This window comes from Temnothorax nylanderi, unplaced genomic scaffold (assembly GCF_030848795.1).
Source record: "Temnothorax nylanderi isolate EJ_2023f unplaced genomic scaffold, tnyl_v1.0 TNYL_tig0213_pilon, whole genome shotgun sequence".
In the NCBI taxonomy this organism is placed as follows: domain Eukaryota; kingdom Metazoa; phylum Arthropoda; class Insecta; order Hymenoptera; family Formicidae; genus Temnothorax; species Temnothorax nylanderi.
The window spans coordinates 253,257-279,924 of record NW_027249275.1 but is presented as its reverse complement, the minus strand read 5'-3'; the positions used below and the strand labels follow the sequence as shown (position 1 = coordinate 279,924).

Genomic DNA, 26,668 nt, shown 5'->3' with positions numbered 1-26,668 from the left:
AATCTCGCAATTAATTCGCGTGATTAACGTCGAGAAGATAATATCGCAATCGCTCCGGAATTTCGCTTTTAACCAATCCATGGACAAACGATAATAATGCCGTTTTTCAACAAATTACGGAGTAAGATTCTTAATTGCGAGGTCCGTTTTAACTATACCATATTTTACATACAGCTATGTTTTGTGCGTGTAGAATAAAGTTAGGCGTGCATTAGGATTTGAGGGAAAAGAAGGAAAAAATCGACAACGAGAGAAATCGCACAAAGCTATAAAAAACTGCACGGAAAGAACGATTTTGCTGAAGTATCTGAAAATTTAATTATTTAGATAGCAAGACATTATTTATTGTCATTTTGATTTGGTAAATACCAATCTTAAAATAATTTTGTTGAACGCGCAAACTGATTGCTAGAATGTCAAAACTTTTTGCAGCATTATCATCATCATACTTGAGCATCCTACATACACTGCCTCTCTCTCAAAAGTTCGAGAGAGATCATGTACAAAATTTAAAAATATTCCAATGAGACGTTACTTAAAAGTCCGATTTATGTCTTACTCAATATCTTTTCTTAATTTCTTTTAAAAGTAAATTAGCACAGTTAACATAGCATTGTTTAATTTAAAAAAAAAATTAATTACGGTCGTAAAACCTTTTTTCCAAAACTAAACCGTGAACTATTTTGAAAGATGGATGGAAGAGAATCTTTTGTCAGAAAAAATAAATAAACTTATAGCTAAATTACCTAGATAGTAAAAAAGAGATTAAATGTAAGAGTGGTTACTTTGACGAAAATAGTCTCTGATACTCTTTTCATCTTGTAAAAAAATATTTTTTTGTAAAACTCAAATATTTTATATTATTTTTTATTTAATTATAAAACAATGAATAAAATAATAAAAATATGTTAAATTATAATGCATAAGTTTGATTTTATTTCATATAGTAGACATTTTCAATTAATAGTTTCAAACTTTGAGCCAGCAGTGTAATTATTTTGATGACCAAACAAAATTATTTTAATATCTGTATTTAATTATAAATTTTTAAATACTTCAAAATCGTTCTTTCCGTATTAGATGGATTTGTACAGAAGAAAGATTCTCCTCGCGTCAAGATTTTGCAGAGGTCTAGTCATCGACGCGTTGAAATCGCAGCAGGAAAAACGAATCTTCTATTGTAGTGCACGACCCTTCCTTTCAGTTTCTAGCTCATTCAGACGGTGAATGAGCTAGTCGTCACGCTGGTCGTGTCGTTCTAAGCGCATTTCCACGGAAGAACGGAGCGTCTATATTGACTATCAAAAAAAAAAATAGACCATGTTTTTATATTTACTGATTATTGCACTTTATATTTAGCTTTACTTAATTATTTCCACCCTGACCGTATCATGTCATGTTTGCTTTCACGCTTATATAAAGCCGAAAGTAAAGAGGTCCGCTTCTTTCCTTCACTTTCCTTGAGATGAAGGAGTTTCCTTCAAACAGGGTATCTACACGGAAAAAAAAGAAGTGTCAAATCAACATTGATGTATTCATATATACGCAAGAATATATAATCTTCTTATAAGAATTTCAACTTTTTATTTCGACTTTTTTTCTTGATTGAACTATATAAAACTTCGTTTAACCATTATTTAACTATAAATGACTTCATTCAAGCAAGTTTTCTTTATTTAATGCAATATAATCTCATTTCTCGATTTATATATTCTTGTATGTGTTGATTTAACACTTCTTTTTTCTGTGTTTTTTATTTATATATATATATATATATATATATATATATTTTTTTTTTTTTTTTAAATATGGAAAACCTGGATTTTTTATGTAATAAAATCAAAAAATTTTCAGAGAAATTCTTCGGAGTCTTGGAAATTTTTCATCGATATTATCCCCTCCAAATACTTTATTTTTTTCTAGGGTGAACCAGCCAGTGAATGAACAAATAAGCGGCGTCTCCTATTCATTAGAGACGTGAAATAAAATTATTATCCGTATCACTTTCAGCATCGATGTAGTTGATTCAATATATCATACTGATTATTAAAAAAAATATTAAAGGTGCTTTCAGAATAAAACATTTAGAAAATAAATGGAAAAGTGACAAAAGGACGGATATACCAGTGAATGAACAGAATTGCCAGTAAATGAACGGCTGCTTACCAGTGAATGAACATGTATTCCATGTAGATATATACCTACTAATGTATATAGATGTCTTAATAATTAAAGTTAAATATTATATTTTAACAATCACAGAATGTTATTTTTGCACTGGAATAATACTATAAAGCATATAAACCTATGTATTATAAAGCTAATCTAACCTAACCTAACATAAAGCTTTTTTGGTTTCTTTACTCTTGAGAATAGTTTTAGGTATATCGAATCGGGGATTGAAGTAACTTTACTTCTTTTTAGTCTCAGAATTATCTAATTCCTTTTTCTTCGACGTAGAGTTCCTAGTCGCTCTTTTTTTATTTTTTGGAATAATTTGATCAACATTTATAGCAGGATCTTCTGTGGTTATTGAATTATGCAAAAAAAATAGATTTTTAGGCAAAGACAAACGATATGAAAGAGATACTTATACACACTCTATTATATTATATTTATTATACATTATTTCTTATACATTATCTCCACTTACGTAGCTAGGGACGTTTTTTTAATTGCACGTTGTCGTGTCTTTGGTTTTGAAGTCTGCTCTCTTTCAATTTTCGCTTTTTTTTTTCATTTCTGCCTTCTCTTCTTAAAAATGTCAAGTCAATTTATCTATTACTATCTAGATACTACCTAATTACCAAAATAGAGCCCACATGTTCATTCACTGGGAAAAGGTTAGAAAATCACACCAGTGAATAGACATCATTATATTTAGCGTATTTTTACGAATTTACAGAAAAATGTTTGACAAAATAAAATATTGACTCTTTCTTTACTTATATGATGCAATATTTACCTTCGAAAATCAATTATAACGCTTATTCAAACGTAAAATCGCAACCTCTGCAAAACTAACCTCTTATTAGCTTGCACGTCATAAGCATGAAAATATTTCTCCTGAAGTCGACACTTTGTTTATAACCGTGACATTGATCTCAACGCCACCTGTGAATTTTTCTCTTAATTTTTATCACAAAATCATTTATCTTCGATCCATAATTTTTTTCATATTTAAAATATAAGTGATTTTGTTCATTCACTGGACCCCGTTCATTCACTGGCTGGTTCACCCTACGAGAATATCAGAATGTTATATTTTAGTTCAAATTAGCTTTATTCGAGATTTTAGATAAGTTTGTGTTTCTTTAATTTTTACTGACACTTTTTTATATAAATTTACAACAGATTCGAAATTCTTATTACATTTTCTGTAAATAAAAGAGTGAAGTACAATTTTACACACAATGTAAATACCTATTTTATGAAAATTTTCACTTTTTTTCAATCAACTTTCACAAATCTGATATTTGAAATGAGTAATCTTTCAAAAGTATTAAATCAAATAGTGAAAAAAGTACTTTCATTATTTGAGCATTAAAAATCACAGATAATATTATTCGATATTTTTCCTAAAAGTAGCGATATCGCACGATCTTAACATTGCACGAAAATCTGAAAGAAAAATGCTACAGAGCTAATAAAAGTCACAAACATATATTTCATACGTACTGATGTGTAAAAATGTAATGTTGAACGATTGTTAATGAAAGATGCAAAATATACTAGAATAGTCAGACAAATAGAGGTAGTCGATGCTAAATTGATTTTCGAAGTTAAAATTCGAGAATTGAAAAGCAGGATTGTGTTCTCTCAAGACCTGTGTTCTCGTGCAATATGGGTATTATAAAATTTTCTTGCGTCGAGCAACCAAACACAAAATGACGACAGGTCAACGTCGCGGTTTGGCGTCGCCACGACCAGACGTAAACCGATCGATCGTGTGGCATGGGTCTTCGAACTAGTAGATAGTCGGTGCATACGATATTATGCATTTCTTCGTTCTGCGCAGTAGAAATAGTCACGAATTTGCATAATTCTTTCATTACAAACGCAAAACCTGCGCAACGCTTTTTGCTTATAACAATTTATATATATATATATATATATATATATTTTTTTTTTTTTTGTGTGTGATATTTAGGAAGATAAAAATTTAAATAAAATTTGTGGTTTATTTTGAATAAATTTTCTAAGGCAGAAATATACTCTATTATATACAATATATAATCTTTTTATAATACGCACATATAATTGCTTTTATATATAACATTACTAACATTTTGTTACAGAATTATTTTGTAATATAGATAATAAATAAAATAATACTTTCTCTGCTTTAAAAAATTGATTAGAAATAGACGAGCGTTAAATGTCATTAAAATCCTTATCTTTCTAAATATTCATCTCAAGTTTAACGTTTATGGATGTTCTCTTTCTGTAAATTTAATTGCGGTCCTGATGTGTTACGACGATAAAGTGATTCTTCAACCAGCCGCGGTAAATTAAATTAAATTTGGTAGATCGGGATAGCACGCTAAATCATTTAAACGACTATACTCTGCGGTGACCGTATAGCGTTTCGTAGATTGTTTGATGTACGCACGATTATAAATCACGGTAATGCATTATACATCGAACGTGGCCGCTCCTTCGATGGGAGTGCAATCATCGGGATTTTGCATACATAACTGTCTTTGACGATTTATCAAACCTCATCAAGAGGTAAATTTCAAGTATTATAAAAATTGATGACTACGAGAAAATTGTTTTATAAACAAGAACTACTCTTAATGAGATTGCGTTTTTGGTCTTATCGTTTGTTGATGCGAACAAAAATTCGGCAAAAGAGCGATTTGTTTCTCTCGCGAAACTCCATTTTCGTGTATGCTTATACGCTCCATAGTGTCATGTTTCAAGGCAAGACATATCGATTTGCTATAATAAAAGTATAAACATCGAGGTAAACAAGCCGATCGAAGTGGTCTTAGTAGAATGTTCTGCGCCACGCGAACTAAAGAATTCTTGTTGGAAAATGTTGAAAAAAACATCATTAGCTTGAAGAAACTTTATTCGCGCATTATATTACAAGAAATTTGATAATACTTTGGAGAGGGTAAGACTTCCGAATAGCCCCTACCTCCGAATTTGGTGAAACTTGCAGCAATTGTTGACTATTAGAGGACACGTTTATACCATAAAGGATTTTGTACGGAAACAAATAGGAACGGAGAAATTAAAAAAATACAAATGGTAAATTGTATAATTTACTAATTACTAGCGGCTCGCAGCCGCGAGATGCCCCAACTGCGATTACGATTACGTCTCTTGACCAATGAGAAAGAAGCTGCTGGAAATTCGGACATTTCTTATTGGTCAAGAGAACGGGCTACGCGACGAACAAAATCATAACAAACAACGGTATTTATGCATAAAAGGGGCACACATACACACACACACGTGCGCGCGGGGGGGAGGGTGCAAGGAAAGGCCCTCCCTCCCGCACCTACCTCCGCCGGTAGGCAGCGTGGACCTCACTTTACAATTTAAAGTACATGCTAAGGCTGCGGTCCGATTCACGCTCACAGCGCTGAAAGCATCGCTCGTTACAACGCTGTGAGCGTGAATCGGACGGTAGCCTTAGCATGTACTTTAAATTGTAAAGTGAGGTCCACGCTGGAAACCTACACTCTTAACCATGTACCGCGTAGTACCTCCAAATTCGAGGTACTAATTTCTAAATGGAAATGACATTTCGAGTTACATGCTGCTAGGAGATACTTTTCCCGGTACAGTAGCACGAGGTACGGAATACACGAGATACTGATAAAGGAGGAGGTACCGATTGGAGGTACCGCACTTATAAATTCACGGTACAATTTTTTAGGAGGTACAGTTTTAGGAGGTACAGTTTTTTAGGGGGCTTCCCGTATGTACCCCGTACATACGTACCTCGTACGTACATATGTACCTCGTACATACATACCTCGTACAAATGTACCTCCTATATACGTACCTCGTATACGTAGCCAACCATGATCGCGACATCTGTTGAACAAAAGACATTCGCAAATAGTAGTGGCATCGACGCGGACGTGTCTGGACGTGTCATATCGTTGCTCGAGCAAAGGATTCTTAGACCGTTTTATACGACTGTTATATTATTTACGCAACTAACATGAATATGAATATATTCACAAGCAGTGACATTCGCGGAATATTTCGCGGTGCGTACCGGGAGTTACAGTGCGAAATTTTTTGAATATTTTGGCATTTTATAATCAATTATTTTATGTTTTAAAAACATAAATAATGTGTTAAACTTTCTGTGATTTTTCAAGAAATATCAAAGCAAGGTAAAAGAAATAATCATTACTTTAATTTCGAAGTAAATGTTTGGGAAAAGATAAGATCGGATTGGAAGGAAAAAAGATATCTCCAATCATCTAGTACATTTGTACATTTTGCTTTGATATTTCTTGAAAAATCACAGAAAGTTTAACACACCATTTATGTTTTTAAAACATAATATAATTGATTATAAAATGCTAAAATATTCAAAAATTTTCGTACTGTAACTCCCGGCACGCACCGCGAAATATTCTGCGAATGTCACTGCTTGTGAATATATTCATATTCATGTTAGTTGCGTAAATAATATAACAGTCGTATAAAACGGTCTAAGAATCCTTTGCTCGAGCAACGATATGACACGTCCAGACACGTCCGTGTCGATACCGCATAACGTACTTCCTAACTTCGAGGTACCATCTTTCCTTCTATTTTTGAGGGTACTTATGTCCCTCGTAATTACGTAGGGACTTTTTTTCAACATGTACCTCCAATTTTGGCGACACATGCTTAAGAGGTCCACGCTGTACCGGCGGAGGTAGGTGCGGGAGGGGGGGCCTTTCCTTGCACCCTCCCCCCCGCGCGCGCGCGTTTGTGTGTGTGTGTGTGTGTGTGTGTGTGTGTGTGTGTGTGTGTGTGTGTGTGTGTGTGTGTGTGTGTGTGTATGTGTGTGTTCCGGCATGTCGGAAAAAATAGGTATAAAAATAGGGGAAAAAATTGGTTAAAAAATAGGTAGGGTACATATTTTTCGGGCTCCCCCGATTGATTATCACTGTCGGAGTCACAACAAAGGTTTTTACCAAGAGAGCCGCAAGAAAATATCAAAATTCGGAAAATTGTTTATAAATTAGAATGAAAATTTTGAATTTTTGACGCCAATTTCTCCGTTCCTATTTGTTTCCGTACAAAATCCTTTATAGTATGAACGTGTCCTCTAATAGTCAACAACTGCTGCAAGTTTCATCAAATTCGGAGGTAGGGGCTATTCGGAAGTTGAGCCCAAAATAGTGAATAAAGATAAGAAATTATCGTCCACTGCCGCGCGTAGCAAGTGATATAGCTGTTGAATGGCAATTGAATGCGATTAGTGCACCAAATGTCCCAAACATTCGGAAGAAGTAGACGGTCCTCCAGTCACGGACTCTTCATTGAATTTAAAAACGATTCTCTCTCGGCGACAAAGTTCCGACGTGTGGCCGTCATAGTATGTTCATATTCAACATTAGCAGCAAGCTAGAGTGTCTCGACAGCGCGTCAAATTAAATTCGCGATAAGATTTATGCGCCCAACCCTTAGTTAAACGCGGATTTTCTTCATTCTCAATTTCAGGAGTAGAGAATGAGTCAGGCGGATCAGGACAAAAGCATGGACAAGAAGGAGATCGCCGAAGAGGAGAAAGAGAAGATGCTGAACGCCGAGAATACGAAGCACACCGGCGCCGCACCTGCGTCCGATCTCGAATCCGAGGAACAGAAACCGAAGAAGAAGATACCAATCGGCGGCATCAAGATGCCCGGATTCTGCCGTACGAAGAGCAAGGAGCCGTGCAAGGTAACGCTATGATATTTTATCTGAACCGTATTTCCCGCGCGGCGCAGCGTGTCAAATTCTGGACGTGAGACGAACCGCGGTTACGACATTCCGACGTTGACTCGGTATTGGATGCGCTCGCCTCCTCGTTCTACCCTCGCGCTTCCTATACGTTGATTTTCGTATTTTTCTCACGTAAGAATCGCACATGCCTCGCAAGTACAGCAGGTGTAGAAAGCGCGGCGTTAATAGACCTATTGTTTAGCGATTGTATCACCTTCTGCTCCTACGTCATCGGCGCTCGCGCGGATAATTGTGACTGCTATCGCGTTTCAAATCTGCGAGACGATCGCAAAAAGGTCATAAGAATGCCAGGTAGTAATGCACGCAGACATTTAAATAATACAACGCGGAATTGAATGTATGAACGAATTTATGTGAGTCTCTGGAGAAATTTACTCTAATAGAGTCTCTCGCGATCGTCGCAACATTTCTTTAGCGAGGCTAATATTTTCCAAGAGTAAATATTTTGCAGATCATTAACGACCCGTTTTATCTCTCTTCGCCTAATTGACTCGCCGGTAGAGTCAGGGAGTAATCGAGTCGCGATAAGATCAAACTCGGCCGTTCCTAGGCCCTTTTCTTCCGTTTGTCATTTTTATTATTGTCGTGAAGCCTCTAATCGATACCAGGTGCGACGGTTAACGTCCTGCTTTCCCTCTCTTCCTTAACGCGATAGAAAAAAAAATCGTTACGGGCCTGCGAACACCCCTCGTGGCGCGCACCATGGGGGCTTTACCTATCGAGGTGTTTTTTTTTTTTGTTTTTTTTTTTTTAAGCGAATTACCTCATCTTCGCGAACGAGGCTCTATGATGACACTGAGATAAACAAAGGACGCCAGTCGCATTGAAAATTTCACGCCCAAACTATTCTAAATTTTAAGAAACTGTAACTTTATGTACATACATGAGACATGTATAACTTTATATACATATGTATATCAGCGAAAAAGAGGAACATGGTCGCGTAATACCTCAGATAAAGCAATAACGCGGACTTGCGCTTTAGAGACTTTATGAGACTTTATAGGTACGCAACCGTCGCGAGATAATCCGCAAAATAAACCGTAACAACGATGCAGGATGTATAGAATGCGGTCATGTCTGTCGTGCTTCCCGCTAATTAAATACGAAGATCTCGTATTTTCAGAATTTATACGCTCGAGAGAATGCGAGTGAGTCTCATCGCTTTCATCGCACGCTCACGGTTTTTGCTGTCCGTTATTTTCTTATTTTCACCATCAGCGTTGCATCGCCGTGAAACAAATTCCGTAGGTAGCGTACATCTAAATAATGACGACGTCTCCGACGAGAGAGAACGTTTACGATCTTACGCGAATAATTACGCCTTTATCAGTGAGTGCGTAGCGATTTAATTATTTCCGTTGACGATAATAACGTCAGAAGAGGAATCGCTTGTCCGAATCTGCGACTTGCGTCGCTTCCGTCAATCGTAACTTTGATCTCTGCGTCACGGTGCGATTAGGAGATCGAGCGAAAAGCAATGGAGGTGATTCGCATCATTCGCATGTAACGATATTATGTAGCAGCATCGAGAGAGCAAACAGTTGCCTCTTCTTTTCTTTGCTTCTTTCTCCCTATCGCCATCGTCCAACTGGCGATGTTGCGTCTGGACTAAAAACACACGACGACGACGATGACCAAGAAGACGCAGTGGCGTGTCGGCGCCTGGTGCTGTTGCAGCTGACTCTTCTCTAATTGACTTAATTCGCCTTATTAGTCACCTAATTGAAAAAGAAAGTGTCGGCTGTCACCTTGTTCTAGAAACCATTCTTTCATCGCCCTGCGGCCCTTCTCATCGCCTCAGTCCATGTACCGTATTGAGATTCATGGCCCCCCTTTCGAGACGATCGTTGTCGTGTGACACTTTGCAACCCAAACGGATCTTTACATCCGGTACTGTTTCAATTCTCAATCTGTAATGTCGATCTGTGTAGCCGCTTCTTCTTCCATCCCTATTGTTACACGATCTTATTTACGAGCACTCGCCTAATACGAAATTAAAATGTCCCTCGACCGCGATGGCATTACGAACATCTCTATCTTTGTGAGATAGAAGGATAGTATAGATAAAGAAAAGGAACCAACAATGTTGTGAGACCATAGACCTTATATATAGATATGGACTGGCAATTGCCTTATAGTTTCTGTATTAGAAGTAGTGTCCGGCGGAGGAAATTAGATAGAGAAACATACTTTTCAGTACTTCTCTCTCTTAAAGTGTCCGGAAATACGGAGAGAGAAAAATATTTCAGTACTTCTCTCTTTTTTTCTTTCTCCGTATTTCCGGCCCGGACACTTTAAGAGAGAAAAGTACTAAAAAGTATGTTTCTCTCTCTAACTTCCTTCGGATAAGTTCTGCTATGTATTACCAGTCCATATCTATAAAGCTATGTGTGAGACGATAAGCCAGCAATTCAGAATTAATCTATCTGTCTCAAGCATCATTGCGATTCACTTACCTAATTATAATGTTTTTCGATAGCCGAGGCAAGTTTTCTCGGGAAAAATTTATGCATCTTTTTCATCTCTCGATCCCTCAAATGCCAGGAACGTGAATAACTGACAGCAATATCGATCGAGACTATCGAGAGTCAATTTCCATGTTATACAATCGGAAGAAATATTGCGGCCCCGGAGCCGCGAGTACATTCCTCGCGTATTTCCACGCTCATTTGAAATACTCCGCGATCGCAGATGCGTGAACGCACTTGAAATTTATGCCGCGCGTCGTTTCTGAGACCATTACGGATCACCGGGCTTTACTGCAGCGTGAAGCATCTGCCATGTGGAGGAAATATGGAAAACCGGGGCGACAAAGAAAAATTGCAATGTAGTAGAATCGCTTCTCCCGCAAATGGCGAAAAGATTTCCCCAGTACTTTCGCATTTGTATAATATTTATCCATCCGAAAAAGCCATCTGGAGATTGTTATATCTGTTATTACTATCCAGTTACTTATACCCAAACAAACGTCGCCCAAACTGACCAGTATCTATCCAGTAAAAATAGCTATACTGTAAAAATACTGGCTAGTAACTAGAATTCCTGATTTGTTTTCTAGTTAGGACCACGATTGTTTGTCTATGTCCTACCACGTCTAAATTAACTTAAATAAGAGAAAAAAGGAAAGAAACAGCTTAATCACGGTCAATGTTGCAGCATCTCGTTGCAGCCAATCAGATCGTAACACATCCATTACATGGTGCTCAATCTTCCTTCTATTGATAGCGTTGAAAAGATACATAATATGCATCCGGTTCGAAGTGGGTTTTCTTTCAGTAACGACTCGGGAACGAGTTCTCGGTCTCGGAATCGAGGTATGTATATCGAACACGCGGAAACGGCGCCGCGGCGGTCGCTGCGTTCCTCTGGACTAACATCGGTGTCTGACTAATATCGGTCTAACGTGAGTCATTACCGAGAAAGCGTTCACGGCGCCATCGGAACGAACGCGAACGACTTCTAGCGTCGAGAGGTGAAATCGGCAAGAGCTTATTCCTGTAGATTGTAGAGGATGCGAAGGTTTTGAGTACACAAACGCGGCTGGATGCCACGAAAGCTGACGCCGAGCCCGGTAGTAACGCTAAAGTCGCGTACATATGTTGGCAGAAACGAAAATATTATTCTTGATTCCTCGTAATTCTTTATTCCGACCTCCTTTCGCTTCCCTCTTTTTAACGGGCTCGTAAATCGCGGACGGAACGCGGCGGGGGCTTTGTATAAACGTAGCCCGTGGCTAGAGGCCAATTGGTATCGCTCTTCTTGTGGACACAGCTTCAAGCCATAACTATCTCCTGTCAGCGATGAATGCGAAACGGCGAATAAAAGAAGTAAGCAGTTCGTTGCTCGGATTGATACCCGGCACATATAGAGCTCGTGAAAGAGTTTTGAATGGAAGAACCATTGAAAAATATTATCCCTTTATTTTGTCGCTGCTATTCTGTTTAACAAGATTGAACTTCGGAGCTTCCGATATTTTGAAATTTAAGTAAAATGTTTCTCATATATATATATATATATATATTAGGGTGGCAATATTTTTGGGTCAAAAATTTGATTTTAAGTCTCACCCCTTAAATTCGTTCTACGAACTCTTAAATGAAGACCCTTGAAGAGCAGGCGCTGTAACTTAATATTTAGAGGTCGCTCAAAGCCTCTAAACATTGAATTTTTTCGAAAAAGTGGTAAAAAACTGCATTTTTCACTCATTTTCACTGTTAAATCTCTTTTAGTTACCTTATTAAAGTACCTGGCCATCAAGTTTGAGGTACAACACATGAAACAAAAATGTAAATATAATTAATTAATGCAATCTTTGGCATAAGATCGTCTATAGCAAATATAAAATGATTTAATGAATTTAACCATTTTTTAACCATCCACGGCTTATAATCTTGTTTTGTAAGTAAATATATCAAACGCCACTTTAGAAAAACATTCTATCATCTTCAAACTAAAGCCTCTCTAAAGTTATATGCTGTAGTTTAAAAATTAATGGTCGTTAATTGCTTCAAAATATTGCTATTTTATTAAATAGTGCACTTAATGTAATTTTCTACATTGAATCCTTTTATTATTTTGGAAAATAAATTATATTATCAATATATTATTTAAATTAAGTCTACGTTTCTCACAGGATGTTTTCGTGCATCGCATTTATCAGATTTCATATAGTTTACGCTATAGGTGATTGTTTTAATGAATTTTGTATGTACAGTCGGCTACTAAAAAAAAAAGGTTGCAATACATGAAATTAGCCGCGTATTGGACCTCTTCTTCTTCCTTGGGTAATGGAAGGAAGAAGAAGAGGTCCGATACGCGGCCAATGTCTTGCAACCTTTTAGGCTGCGTTCGGAAACTTCACTCGGGTGTACACCTGTGTCGCGTTCTGTCTTTGTTCAATTTTCAGTAAGTAACAAAGATAGAACGACGCTGATGGGTGCATCCGAATAGTTTCCGAACGCAGCCTAAAAGGTTGCAAGATATTGGCCGCGTATCGGACCTCTTCTTCTTCCTTAGGAGCCATTACCCAAGGAAGAAGAAGAGGTCCAATACGCGGCCAATTTTATGTGTTGCAACCTTTTTTTTAGTAGCTGACTATACGTACATACAAAATGCATTAAAATAATCACCTATAGCGTAAACTATATGAAATCTGATAAATGCGATGCACGAAAACTTCCTGCGGGAAACGTAGACTTAATTTAAATGATATATTGATAATATAATTTATTTTCCAAAATAATAAAAGGATTCAATATAGAAAATTACATTAAGTGCACTATTTAATAAAATAGCAATATTTTGAAGCAATTAACGACCATTAATTTTTAAGCTACAGCTTATAACTTTAGAGAGGCTTTAGTTTGAAGATGATAGAATGTTTTTCTAAAGTGGCGTTTGATATATTTACTTACAAAACAAGATTATAAGACGTGGATGGTTAAAAAATGGTTAAATTCATTAAATCATTTTATATTTGCTATAGACGATCTTATGCCAAAGATTGCATTAATTAATTATATTTACATTTTTGTTTCATGTGTTGTACCTCAAACTTGATGGCCAGGTACTTTAATAAGGTAACTAAAAGAGATTTAGCAGTGAAAATGAGTGAAAAATGCAGTTTTTTACCACTTTTTCGAACAAAATTTAATGTTTAGAGGCTTTGAGCGAACCTCTAAATATTAAGTTACAGCGCCTGCTCTTCAAGGGTCTTTATTTGAAAGTTCGTAGAACGAATTTAAGGGGTGAGACTTAAAATTAAATTTTTGACCCAAAAATATTGCTACCCTAATATATATATATATATATATATAATGGGGCATATTCTCTTTGTCAAATCGGACACCCCCCTGTCCAAAAATGGGGACAACCGAAAAATTTCTTTTAGTGCTTATTTTATAGCTATATGCATGTACTTTTGTTTTAACTCTGGCCTTTTTAAAAAACCAATATGGCAGACCCAATATGGCGGCCAAAACCTGGGGAAACTGAACTTTAAAAAGCAATATCGCTCATTAGAGCTTACTAAAGCAGTTGCTTTTTTATGAAATCCAGTGGTACAGTGTTTTCTTCGCCCCTGGTAACGAATTTGTACTAAAAATATCAAATTTTAAAATGGCGAAATTTAAATGACGGCCAAATGCCAAGAAATTGGTAGAAAATGATGACATTATTAACTGAGACTTATACTGTTGGTTCCAGGCTCATTAAATTAAGTGCTGCAGCGTTTTTTCAATCGCTGATCTCTTGTTCACATTGATAAATTTCAATATAGCGGCCAAGGGTTGCAAAAAATGATCTTATAATTGCGAAAGTCTGAATTAAGTATAACGATTAGTTTCTATTTTTCTGAAATTCAATTTTTTAGTGGCTACTCACGAATTGCAAAAAAACTCCATAATGCAAAACGTTTAGAAACATGACGAAACCTTGGAATCTCATTCTTATTAGTTCGTATTTTCTAAGGAAAATGTGACTCCATGTTTACCATTCGAAAATTGTTTCAGAAATAACTTTTTAGATGCTGGCACTGTAAAAGAATGATGCTTCAAAATTTCGGGTAGGGGAGACCGGGGCTAAAACGTCTACGGGGTAAATACGTCTAATCAAATATCTCGGAACCTGTATATTGTGCAAACTCGCTATTAACATTGTAAACGCTGCTTATAATACCCATGTGACCCCAACGGAGTTTCGGCAGGTTACCTGCCGTGTTATGATTTTTACGAGGGCAAACGTGTTTTCGAAAGGCTATTTTAACACCAGATGCCCTTTTTAACTGGGCAAAAAATCACTTTAAAAACACAAGAATATTTTATTTTAGCAAATTAGATCACGACAAGTCAACAAGACACTTAAATAAAAGATTCTGGTCAGCGTTACCTGTACCCGAAATTTTGAAGCATCATTCTTTTACAGTGCCAGCATCTAAAAAGTTATTTCTGAAACAATTTTCGAATGGTAAACATGGAGTCACATTTTCCTTAGAAAATACGAACTAATAAGAATGAGATTCCAAGGTTTCGTCATGTTTCTAAACGTTTTGCATTATGGAGTTTTTTTGCAATTCGTGAGTAGCCACTAAAAAATTGAATTTCAGAAAAATAGAAACTAATCGTTATACTTAATTCAGACTTTCGCAATTATAAGATCATTTTTTGCAACCCTTGGCCGCTATATTGAAATTTAACAATGTGAACAAGAGATCAGCGATTGAAAAAACGCTGCAGCACTTAATTTAATGAGCCTGGAACCAACAGTATAAGTCTCAGTTAATAATACCATCATTTTCTACCAATTTCTTGGCATTTGGCCGCCATTTAAATTCCGCCATTTTGAAATTTGGTATTTTTAGTACAAATTCGTTACCAGGGACGTAGAAAACACTGTACTACTGGATTTCATAAAAAAGCAACCGCTTTAGTAAGCTCTAAAGGCTGATCTACAATGTGCTTTTTGCTTTCTGTTTTCTGCTCTTAACCTCTTTGCATCTATCTCGTATTTCGCAATTCCGTCGCGTAACGTGATGTTTCTTGTCTCTTCTGAAGTTTGTCACCTTTTATCTTGGGCGACAGAGAATAAAAAACATCGCGTTACGCGACGGAATTGCGAAATACGAGATAGTCGCAAAGAGGTTAAGAGCAGAAAACAGAAAGCAAAGAGCACATTGTAGATCAGCCTTAATGAGCGATATTGCTTTTTAAAGTTCAGTTTCCCCAGGTTTTGGCCGCCATATTGGGTCTGCCATATTGGTTTTTCAAAAAGGCCAGAGTTAAAACGAAAGTACATGCATATAGCTATAAAATGAGCCCTAAAAGAAATTTTTCGGTTGCCCCTATTTTTGGACAGGGGGGGGTGTCCGATTTGACAAAGAATGCCCCATTATACATATACATATATATATATATATATATATACGAGGGTTAGTTGAAAAGTTCTTGAAATAAAGTACAAATAGCACTCGCACAGACGAAATACGTTAAATGGAAAGTTCTATAAACACATATAAAGTTCCAACTCGTTCCATGAAATAATTTATTTTTTATATATCTTTGAACGAACATATCTGCGTGATATTAGAAAAACTCGTAATGCGTAATCAAGTATTTCGTGAAGAAGGGTTTATCAGCTAAAGATATTCATACTGATATGCAAAATACTTTAAGGGGACTCTGCTCTTTTATTTCCAACTGTTTCTAAATAGAATCACTGAATTTAAACGAGATCGCGAAGATCCTAAAAGATTATCCTCGCAGTAGACGCCCAAAAAATGCGACAACTCCACAAACCATTGAAAAAGTTTATGATATTGTTTTAATGGATTACTGATTAAAAGTGTCCGAAATTGCTAAGGTGTGGGCATCTCAGCCTTAGCAATTTCGAGCATTTTATATTTTAACTCGAGAATTGTGTACGAAAAAGCTCTCTGCCATGCAAGATTAGTGCTGCATTTGCTAACAATTGATCAAAAACACATCCGAATGCAGATTTCTCAAGAGTGTTTGAAGTATTTTATGAAGAATACGTTTGAATACACTGATTTCCCAGGTAGCAAGCACTCGTCATTTTGACGTCAAATGACGTCAAAAGACGTCAAAATGACAGACTTTTGACGTCAATTGACGTCAAAATGACGAGTCTTGCTACCTGGGTTGTAACTATCGATGAAATCTGGATCCCCCACTATACGCCAAAAACAAAACAGTAATCAAAAACAACAGAAAGAGACAATTGATGGATATTTTGCATCACTTGACAAATCGGAATTTTGTAATGAGATAAGGTCCTTGGAGCATAGGTGTCTCAAGTACATTGATGTAAAGGAAAATTATGTTGAAAAATAAAAATATTTATAAAAAGATATGAACTGTTTTTCTATTCCATTTCGAAAATTTTTCTCGGAATGTATGGAAATAAAAAGAAAGAGATTAATATATATATATATATATATATATATATATACATACATAAAAGGACAAGTTATTTGTTTTTAAATACAATATTTTAAAGTAGGGTAATACATTTTCCGAGATGCATGGCTTCTCTAATCCATCCACCTGGCAGCTAGGATTAACCTTATTTCCTAGACAGTTCGCGAAGCCTTAAGTAAAGAGTTGAAACAAGTTTTTCAAGTACATTTTTTCACGCGTAATTATATTTTTTTATTTATTGGGTGTACAACTTAATTCGGTCCGTTTTTTTGCTTGAAAAACGCATTTATTTGAACGATAAAATGAATTAATACCTTATTCAAAGTACTGTCCATCGCTAGCCACTACTTTTTCCCATCTTTCTGGCAATTTATGGATTCCGTCGCGGAAGAAGCGTTCATCTTTTGAAGCCAAGAATGAATCGAGCCAATTTTTGATACCCTGTTCTGAAGTGAAGCGTATTCCAGTCAAAGCGTTCTGCATCGATCGAAACAAATGGTAGTCGGAAGGGGCAAGGTCTGGGCTATAAGGCGGGTGAGCCAGAACTTCCCATCCGATATTTTCCAAATAGTTTTTAACCGGAACAGCAACATGAGGCCGAGCGTTGTCATGGTGAAAGATTATGGATTCGTGTCTGGTCACATATTCTGGACGTTTTTCGGCTATAGCTCGCTTTAAACGGATCAATTGTTGCCTGTAGAAGTCTCCCGTGATGGTTTGACCAGGTTTTAGCAGCTCATAGTGGATCACACTCTTCTGATCCCACCAAATACAGAGCATTACCTTGGCACCATGGATATTCGGCTTCGGCGTCGATGTTCCCGGTTGGCCGGGCTTTACATACGATTTTTTGCGTTTCGGGTTGTCGTAGTGAATCCATTTTTCGCCCCCGGTAATGATTCGATGCAGAAACGACTTCTTTTTGTACCGTTCAAGCAACATTTCGGACATGCAAAATCGTCGTTCGATATCTCTCGGTTTCAATTCATATGGGACCCAATTTCCTTGCTTTTGGATGTATCCCGCGGCTTTGAGTCGTTTTGAAATAGCTTGTTGAGTAACTTCCAATGTTTTTGCGAGCTCTTCTTGCGTTTGACACGAATCTTGATCGAGTAATGTTTTTAATTCTTTATCTTCAAACTTTTTCGGTTGACCCGAACGCTCTTTGTCTTCAACACTAAAATCACCACTTTTAAATCGTCGAAACCATTCTCTGCAAGATTTATCCGATGGTGCAGATTCACCATACACTTCCACAAGCATTCGATGCGCTTCAGCTGCACTTTTCTTCCAATTGAAACAGAAAATCAAAACTTCCCGCAAATAGTGCTTATTTGGAACGAAACTCGACATTTTCAACGCAGTAAAAATTAAACTTGTTGTGCAAAACTCAAAGGCTTGTAAACAATATTTGGTTGACAGATGTTGACACTTCACGATACAGCAAAAATCAGCTGTCGCCGTCAACCATTTATAGCACCTAGAGCCATCTTTTGAAAACGGACCGAACTAAGTTGTACACCCAATAAAGTAAAGTGTCAAATTCGAAGGGTACATCACTTGCAGACGGTTTTAGATAACGACCAGGTGCGTTCCTACACTCTTAAGCATGTACCGCGTAGTATCTCCAAGTTAGAGGTACTAATTTCTAAATGGAAATGACATTTCGAGTTACATGCTGCTAGGGGATACTTTTCCCGGTACAGTAGCACGAGGTACGGAATACACGAGGTACTGATAAAGGAGGAGGTACCGATTGGAGGTACCGCACTTATAAATTCACGGTACAATTTTTTAGGAGGTACAGTTTTTTAGGGGGCTTCCCGTATGTACCCCGTACATACGTACCTCGTACGTACATATGTACCTCGTACATATTATGTATCTCGTACATATGTACCTCGTACATACGTACCTCGTACAAATGTACCTCGTACATACGTACCTCGTACAAATGTACCTCCTACATACGTACCTCGTATACGTAGCCAACCAGATCGCGACATTTGTTGAATAAAAGACATTCGCGAATAGCAGTGGCATCGACGCGGACGTGTCATATCGTTGCTCGAGCAAAGGATTCTTAGACCGTTTTATACGACTGTTATATTATTTACGCAATTAATTAATATTCATGTTAGTTGCGTAAATAATATAACAGTCGTATAAAACGGTCTAAGAATCCTTTGCTCGAGCAACGATACCGCACACGTCCGAACACGTCCGCGTCGATACCGCATAACGTAGGTCACTCTTAAGCATGTGTCGCCAAAAATTGGAGGTACACGTTGAAATAAAAACCCTACGTAATTACGAGGGACATAAGTACCCTCAAAAATAGAAGGGAAGATGGTACCTCGAAGTTAGGAAGTACTTACGTTATGCGGTACTTATGTCCCTCGTAATTACGTAGGGTTTTTATTTCAACGTGTACCTCCAATTTTTGGCGACACATGCTTAAGAGTGTACGATCGACCACGATGGCCAGGCTTCGATTTGTATCGAGTCTAGGGAACGATCGAATTACTCATTCGCGTGACAATTCCGAGAAAGGGAACCAAAGACCATATTCTTTTAATTTGAAAATTAGCACCCCCCTCCATATCTCCCCCTCAAAATCGGACCAAATTGTCAAAACCACATAAAAATGAAAGTCACTATCGAGGTCACTATTAATTATTACGCTGTGCAAAATTTCAACGATCTTTTTTCCCCCAACTTTAAGGGGCTATAACTCGGAGGGAAAGCATTTTTGAACCCATGTTTATAGGAGCTTTTTTTCTAATTTTGACCCCTAAAATACGCCCTTAAAATCTGTAACATACTTTTAGAAACACCCTGTATATGCGTTGTCTTTAATGACTGTGTAAAATAACATGTATACCTAAGCCTTCATTAGCGAAACAGATTGTCAGTAGAAAGTTAACACTATCCAAATTTCTTTTCTATTATACGGTCGTTAACAATAAATACTGGAATGGCTCATTTGAAACTGACCAGTTAATTAACATACCAGTTAATTAAATAATTACAATACGATTTTATGCTTCGTTGCTCTTTGCAATCACGCGCCGTTTCTTTAAGCGAACTTCATTATTGCTCGCTTTACGCAGGTCTCGTCATCCCAAGCCTCTTACCGGAAGCTCGAGCGTGCCATGGAATCGCATAGAGTGCCCCGCGAGTTTCATTAGCATTAACGTGCACGGCAGCCGGTGCACGCGCAGACCTCCACTTTGCCCGTTTTCAACGCGGTCACCTGACGCACGAGCCAGAAGCTCTTTACTTTATCGTTTCGACTTATCCCGTGCACTTTTATGCTCTTATATGCACAGCGTCACGGTCTGTGATTTTGTTGAAATTATATTTCGGTCAACGTGGGACTCTCATTTCGCCGGCGACCATCTCACGAGTGCGAGTGACTGTAACCCTGGAAACGGAGACCCAGGATCAAGACGTAAATTCTTTCGGGGGTGTTTTATGAAACGCAATGCCTGTCCGTTTAATTAAATCGTATACACCACGGCGCGCATTTACTTTCTCATAATCCATGTTACGAAAGAGCGTTTATGTTAAATTCGCGTAACAGCGACATTATTTCGTAATGGACGGATAGGGAAGTGCGGAATATCGTTATCCCACACAAAGAAACCGCGTATTCGCAATTGTTCCCTTGAAGAACGATTAAAACGTGATTGACTAGAGACTTTTCATATATCATAATTCATAATAAGTATAAATCTAATTGCGGATTCGAAGTAGGATTCAAAATTTATATCCCTAAAATGCACGTTACAAGATATAATGGCTAATTATATCTTTCTTAATATCTTGGTAACTCAGTAGACAAGTTAATCCAACTGGAAATAAATTAGCGATTATTCAATTTAAATTAACTCACTTAACGTGATAATTAAATAGTCTCATATTCTATTAAATAAATTATAGAAGCACCTTCAAGGCAGAGATGGGCAAAATTTTATTTGAATAATAGATAACAAATAAAAGAGGCAAAGTATAATTTATTCGTAAATGACAAATAAATTCTTATTCTCGATTAACAATTTATTCGATTAAACGGTAATTTAAATAAATTTTTATCTAAATAATTGATTGAATAATATATACTAGTTATCTATTATTTATACGAATAATACTACCGTATAAAAACAACATTATGAATAATATTATTACATTATATTTTGTCGAATAATATAATAATAATTTAAACAAATAACGATTATTTATATATTACTAATAATAATATAAATATAAAATTATTACACACTTATTTTTGTTTTCAAAACATATTAGAAAATTAACGAAAAAGCAAAGCAAATTCAATATAAATCAAGAAAATTAAGTTACACAATCAGAAAGAAATTAAATTATATATTGCTTATACAGGATATACAAGTAATTTAAATCTTTCTACATGGTTAACACGAATAACGAATAACGTGAATAGCAAATAATACATCTAATATAACAAATAATACAAAAAGTATAAGTAATAGATAATACAAATAACGGACAAAATTGTAATTGAATAACGAACTAGATGAAATTTTATTCAAATAATGTCCATCTCTGCCTCGCGTTTATTTTCGCTGCAAGCAAAATAACAACTTTTGTTTTAAAAAAAGTGATCGCGTATTCATAATTATTATTAATAATTATAAAGTGCCTGATTACGAGCAATCCGGTCATTTCTGCCATCTGCTCCCCTTTCATTCGATCATTACGTTTCCCGCCCTCGTTCCCGCTTCGCCTACTCTCCTTTTTCTCCCCGACACAGGACTGCTTTTTTGGAGGGGTCGAAACTTAGAGGCCAGAACCAGAATAACCAGAACCCCTACTCCTGCAGCCCGCCACATGGTTGGTTACGACACGTAGGCTCGTGTTCATATCGATTCACGGATACCACACGCACATTGTACCGCGTACAACGTTACGAGAAGCCGAGTAAATGAAAGTTTTCGCGAAAACCGCAAGAAATGGCGATAGACGCGTTTGACATGTGCAAACAGAGCATAAAACCGGTATAAGGTCCCCAGATCGGGATATGTCGCGAGTTTGAAGAAGCAGAATAAAGTAATTACGAGTGAGATAAAATTACGAGAAAATATATTTATAAACTGGATATAGATAGTGAATCTTCAACAAAAACGTAAGTATGATTGATGAAGTGTCGGCTTAAATTTAAATAATACAAAAGAAATTTTACATGAGAGAATTGCTCTTATGTTTATAAATTTTCAACTTGTTGGGATGTAGAATCCCCGAGAATCTGTATAAATGCGCATAGAAGACCTATTTTTACGAGGTAAAATTTTTCCAGAGGTAAAAATGATCAGATAAGAGTGACGCGCATGCGAGGACGTTGTGTTTTCCGAATGATTGAATTAATTCATTGAATAAAGCACTCGACACATTTCCGTCACTGTAAGCTTGTTGGGAGTGTCTCTCCCGAGAGTGTTAATTATCTGACGATTCATTAGGATTACGTCATTACAGGCAGGTGCAAATCTCATGTATTAAGCGACGCGTTTCTCGCCACTCCGCGAGTCAGACGTGACGAGCGCGTTGCCCTCGTACGTTTTGTTTATGGCGTTTATGCTAATTACAATGCATTCTCCCCCCTCTCTCTCTCTTTTTTATCGCCATGACAATAAAGAGCAATTCGGCGTCCCTGTCGTCGACACCCTCATCTCATCGAATTCTCTTCTATCCGTCTTTTCTTTCCTTGATGTCTCCTTCGCGTTCGTTTCTGGTGGCGCACTCGCTGTGTAAACAGCGACGATCCGGACAATAGTCTTTGCATAAATCGCCACTCTCTACAAGGCGGTCGATCGCCTCGCGAACAACGCTTAAAACACTCGGCTCCTCTTGATACTTATCGACCATCGACAAAAATAACGCAACAAGAAAAGAAGATTAATGACGTTCTCGATTCTGTTAAAATCGGAATTTGTTGGCGATTTATTTATATGGAACCATAAATGATTATCGCGTGAAAATAAATCATCCTACAAATATAATAATGACTGAACAACAGCGTCGAAATCCTTGTTTAAATATGTATTTTGCTTTTCTATATTTATACTTAATTGACATATAGCTATTTAGCACTAAATTGGATTAATATTTGTATTATTTGTATTATTATTTAGATTTAGATTGTTATGTATAATAGATGATATGTAAAATATTGAAATTACGTACTAAAATATTGTGTAATAATTAACAAAAGACTGATAATTCTTAACATTGTAAATGCGATTTATTTAGACCCGATGACAGGTGTCTGAAAGGGTACATAATCGCCCGTGGCAGTGACACGAAAACTTATGCAGATTTTGTCATTACCTCGGCGGAAGTTGTAGATTAGCATGCGTGGCAATGACTTTAATGTCGCTTTCGAAAAAAGATTTGCAAAATGAGATTCTAAACTCGGCAATAGGTAAAGAGAGAGAAAGAGAGCTCGTTCTTTCGCGGCGACACGCAAGTGCATATTTATAGAACGTGCCGGAGGGTGGCTTCCACGCGGCGCTTGCGGGCGCGGGAGGGTTGAGAGAGCCGGAGAAGGGTGAAAGTTGCGTCTGATATCGATTTCCGCTTGGTAGAACCCACCACCGATGGACGGTCGGATTCTCGTCGTAGCGCGAATCCCACCGGCGCGGCACGACGCGACGGGTGCCGCGGAATCGTTTCCATGCTCGTGAAATTTAATTTAAACGGATTTCTCCTTATCTATGTGGCCAATCTAATCTAAATAAGCACAGACCTGAAATCAGCCCGACCGCGAAATTCGATTTGACCGACGAAACACCGCGTATGAGTCTGAATGATATCTCCGAAAGAAGAAGCTTTGATCCTTTTCGAAGGAAAACGATCTTTGCAATATTAAATTAAATTAAATAATCAATATCGCTGAATACAATAAGAGTCATTAATATTGCCTCTTCTCAGTCAGGATTCTTTAAAAACTTTGAAGTTAACTTTTGTTTAGCGGAAAATCGCTGAGACGATTTACCCTAATTCTATTTTTAATATTCGATTTATCGCGGTAATTAAGGTAAAATAATTGAGACATAAATAAAGTTTGTTAAAGCACATCTAAGATTGAAAGATTAAAATTGTGTAATCGTTGTTCCTGTATCTAGTTAAATTTAAAGAGCCAGAAACCTCTTCAATTGCTCCAGTAATCCAATAAACAGCTATTTATGCGTTCTTAAAGCGAGGCGATTATTTCTGTTAATTGAATTGCCCAAGAACGAAACGTGGATTTATCAGGACATACGACATATGTAAATAAGAAATCACTTCTGGAAAATATATTTAAACTTTATTTACGAAGAGAGATTTGTTGATTTCATTTACGATATTTGACATTTAAGCTGCATCTGCTCACCGTCCGTTAAATTTATTCTCCGAACTGAGAATAGATGGTCGATAAAGTGCAGAGAAGACAGAAAGGGAGAGAAGAAGAGAAAGAATGAAATTACGCTTATATAAAGCTGCTTTCTTCTTTTTTTCGCGTTTTATTAACCGTTTTTTTCTCTCAAAAGCCGTTATCCAACATTCGCGTGAATATTGAAAACAATTCACCGAAATTTTTATTCGAGAACCTCTCTCACAGCCTCGATCCCCAGAATATCGCGCGGGTTGTAAATAATCCTCGGAGTTTGCCTCATAAAGCGATTAAAGGCCGAACGCTCGAAGCAACGATTAACGATGCGATCGGTGCACAAGGCGCGAGAGTTTAACCGCTTTGCAAATCCTCGTGTGTCGTTCCCGGGAAAGATAAGAATTGTACGCGGGCGAGATGATGCACGCGTGTGTTCGACACTCACATGTAAAAGGGCAGCGGAACTAAGCGCTCTGCCGCACGCAAATATACGGCTTCGTGAATGGGAGGCGACGTGAAACTGGCCCCCGTGTATATTCGTAAAATAATAATACGCTTATACCGGAATCCCCGTGGACGAAACAGCGCCGGAAACGCGTAATTTTGCGCGTGTGCGCGTGCACGCGCGATCCGCAGATAAAGCGTATGTATTAAAAATATTCCACGCGGAGCGCATCTGGCGTATTTCGGTGCGTCGCGTCGTAGATCGTCATTTCCGGATATCCGTCATCCCGGAAATGCAAATCGAACCTCTTATTCGACTGGGTGCGTGTCCAGTGTCCAGTAGTTTGTTTGCCTTCGCGCGAACACGATTGTTGCGCCTTGTGCTATCTGGAAAATCCTTTGCTCACGTCTGAAAATTGATGTACATAGGGCCGAGAATGCTCAAACATATGGACACGATGAGGGGAGGTTGCCGGCATTATATCAAAAGGGGAAGAGGGAGGAATAGAGCTGGCTGGGGTGTCGCATTGTGAATACGACCGAGGGGGGCGACAAGCCTGGTGCGATCAGTAGGTACTTATTGTACGTGACTCTCAAAGCGACGCCAAGGGGAGGAGATGAAATCGAAATGGCATTAATCATAGCCGTTATGACGTGCCAAGGAAACACACGAATAGTACAACACAGGAAAGATAAAGCAGAAGAGCGGACGTCAGAAAAAATTTGCGCGCGTTCCGCAACGCCTGTGTAATTAAAAGGCGAAATAAGTTGAGTAATATATATTTTGTGTATATACACGGAACTCTGAAATTTAATATATGTCGAAGCAAAGCTCAACGGATTATGAACGTCAGATAACGTTTATTAATTTATATGCATGTATTACGTACGCTGACATTTTTAACCCCTTGGCTGTTAGGCGAAAAAAATACTTGTGAGTTAAAAAATGCTTTTGACAAAATGTAAATACAAAAGATGCTTTCTGAAGGTTTTTTGAGTCGCTAAATCTAAATCTGTGGTCAAACATAAAATTTAAAATAAAAAAATTTATAAACATTTTTATAAATTAATTTTTATGTGTACGACCGAGCGATATTTTAAATTTTTTAGCCGTTATATTAAATCCGTCATTTTATTTAAAATTAACAAATTTTAATTTTAAAAACGGAATCTCTCAAAGGCTTCAAAAACTCTTTAAAAATTTTTATGCAAATTGAATCATATTTTGAATTATTTGCTTATCATAATGGCTCTTATTCTCAATTCTCTTTTAGCGATAAAAACGCGCTTTTATTTCTGAAATGCTATAGTATAATATATAACATATACTATAGGTTTTTAGAAATAAATGCGCGCTTTTATCGATAAAAGAGAGTTAAGAATATAGGCCATTTTGAATTCTTGAATTTTTATTTTGAATTTGAAATTAGTTGTTTCAAAAATCTTTAAATACAAATTTTTACGCAAATTTAATAATTTTTTGTATTTTCGGCCCGCCATATTGGATCCGCCATTTTAAATTTTGCAATTTTGATTTCAAGTTTGAATTTAGCGACCCTAAAAACATAAAAATATAGTATCCCATTTTGATTACTGCGATATAAGTATCTTTTTTGAATGTGCGAATATTTCCGTCATGGAGCAGTCTTAGCCAGTTTTATTTTTGCGGATATTTCCGTCATTGACAGTCAAGGGGTTAATCGCTTCCCAAGTAGCAAAGTGACGTCAAATGACGTCTTAATAACGTCTTAATGACGTCTATGACGTCAATAAGACGTCTTTAGACGTCATCTTTGCTACTTGGGTTATGTATAGAGTCACTGTTTAGATGTCCTGATTTCTTTTTATCTTACATCATTATTTTATGAAATTTTCTGATGAATTTCTGTCTAATATTCTTGAATTTAAT

At 37.0% G+C, this 26,668-nt stretch overlaps 1 protein-coding gene across 3 annotated transcripts in view; it reads left to right on the top strand.

Moving 5' to 3' along the window:
* Positions 1-26,668, top strand: part of Nrt (Neurotactin) — a 45,699-nt gene that overhangs the window by 808 nt on the left and 18,223 nt on the right. The window contains exons 1-2 of one of the 3 annotated variants that reach the window (XM_071717433.1): positions 5,696-6,770; positions 7,687-7,908. In XM_071717433.1, coding sequence (XP_071573534.1) covers positions 7,696-7,908 — 213 coding nt within the window. In that variant the 5' untranslated portion in view covers positions 5,696-6,770; positions 7,687-7,695. Of the gene's footprint in view, positions 1-5,695; positions 6,798-7,686; positions 7,909-26,668 lie in introns of those variants that run through there. The other 2 variants (XM_071717431.1, XM_071717430.1) reach the window with 2 other exon arrangements.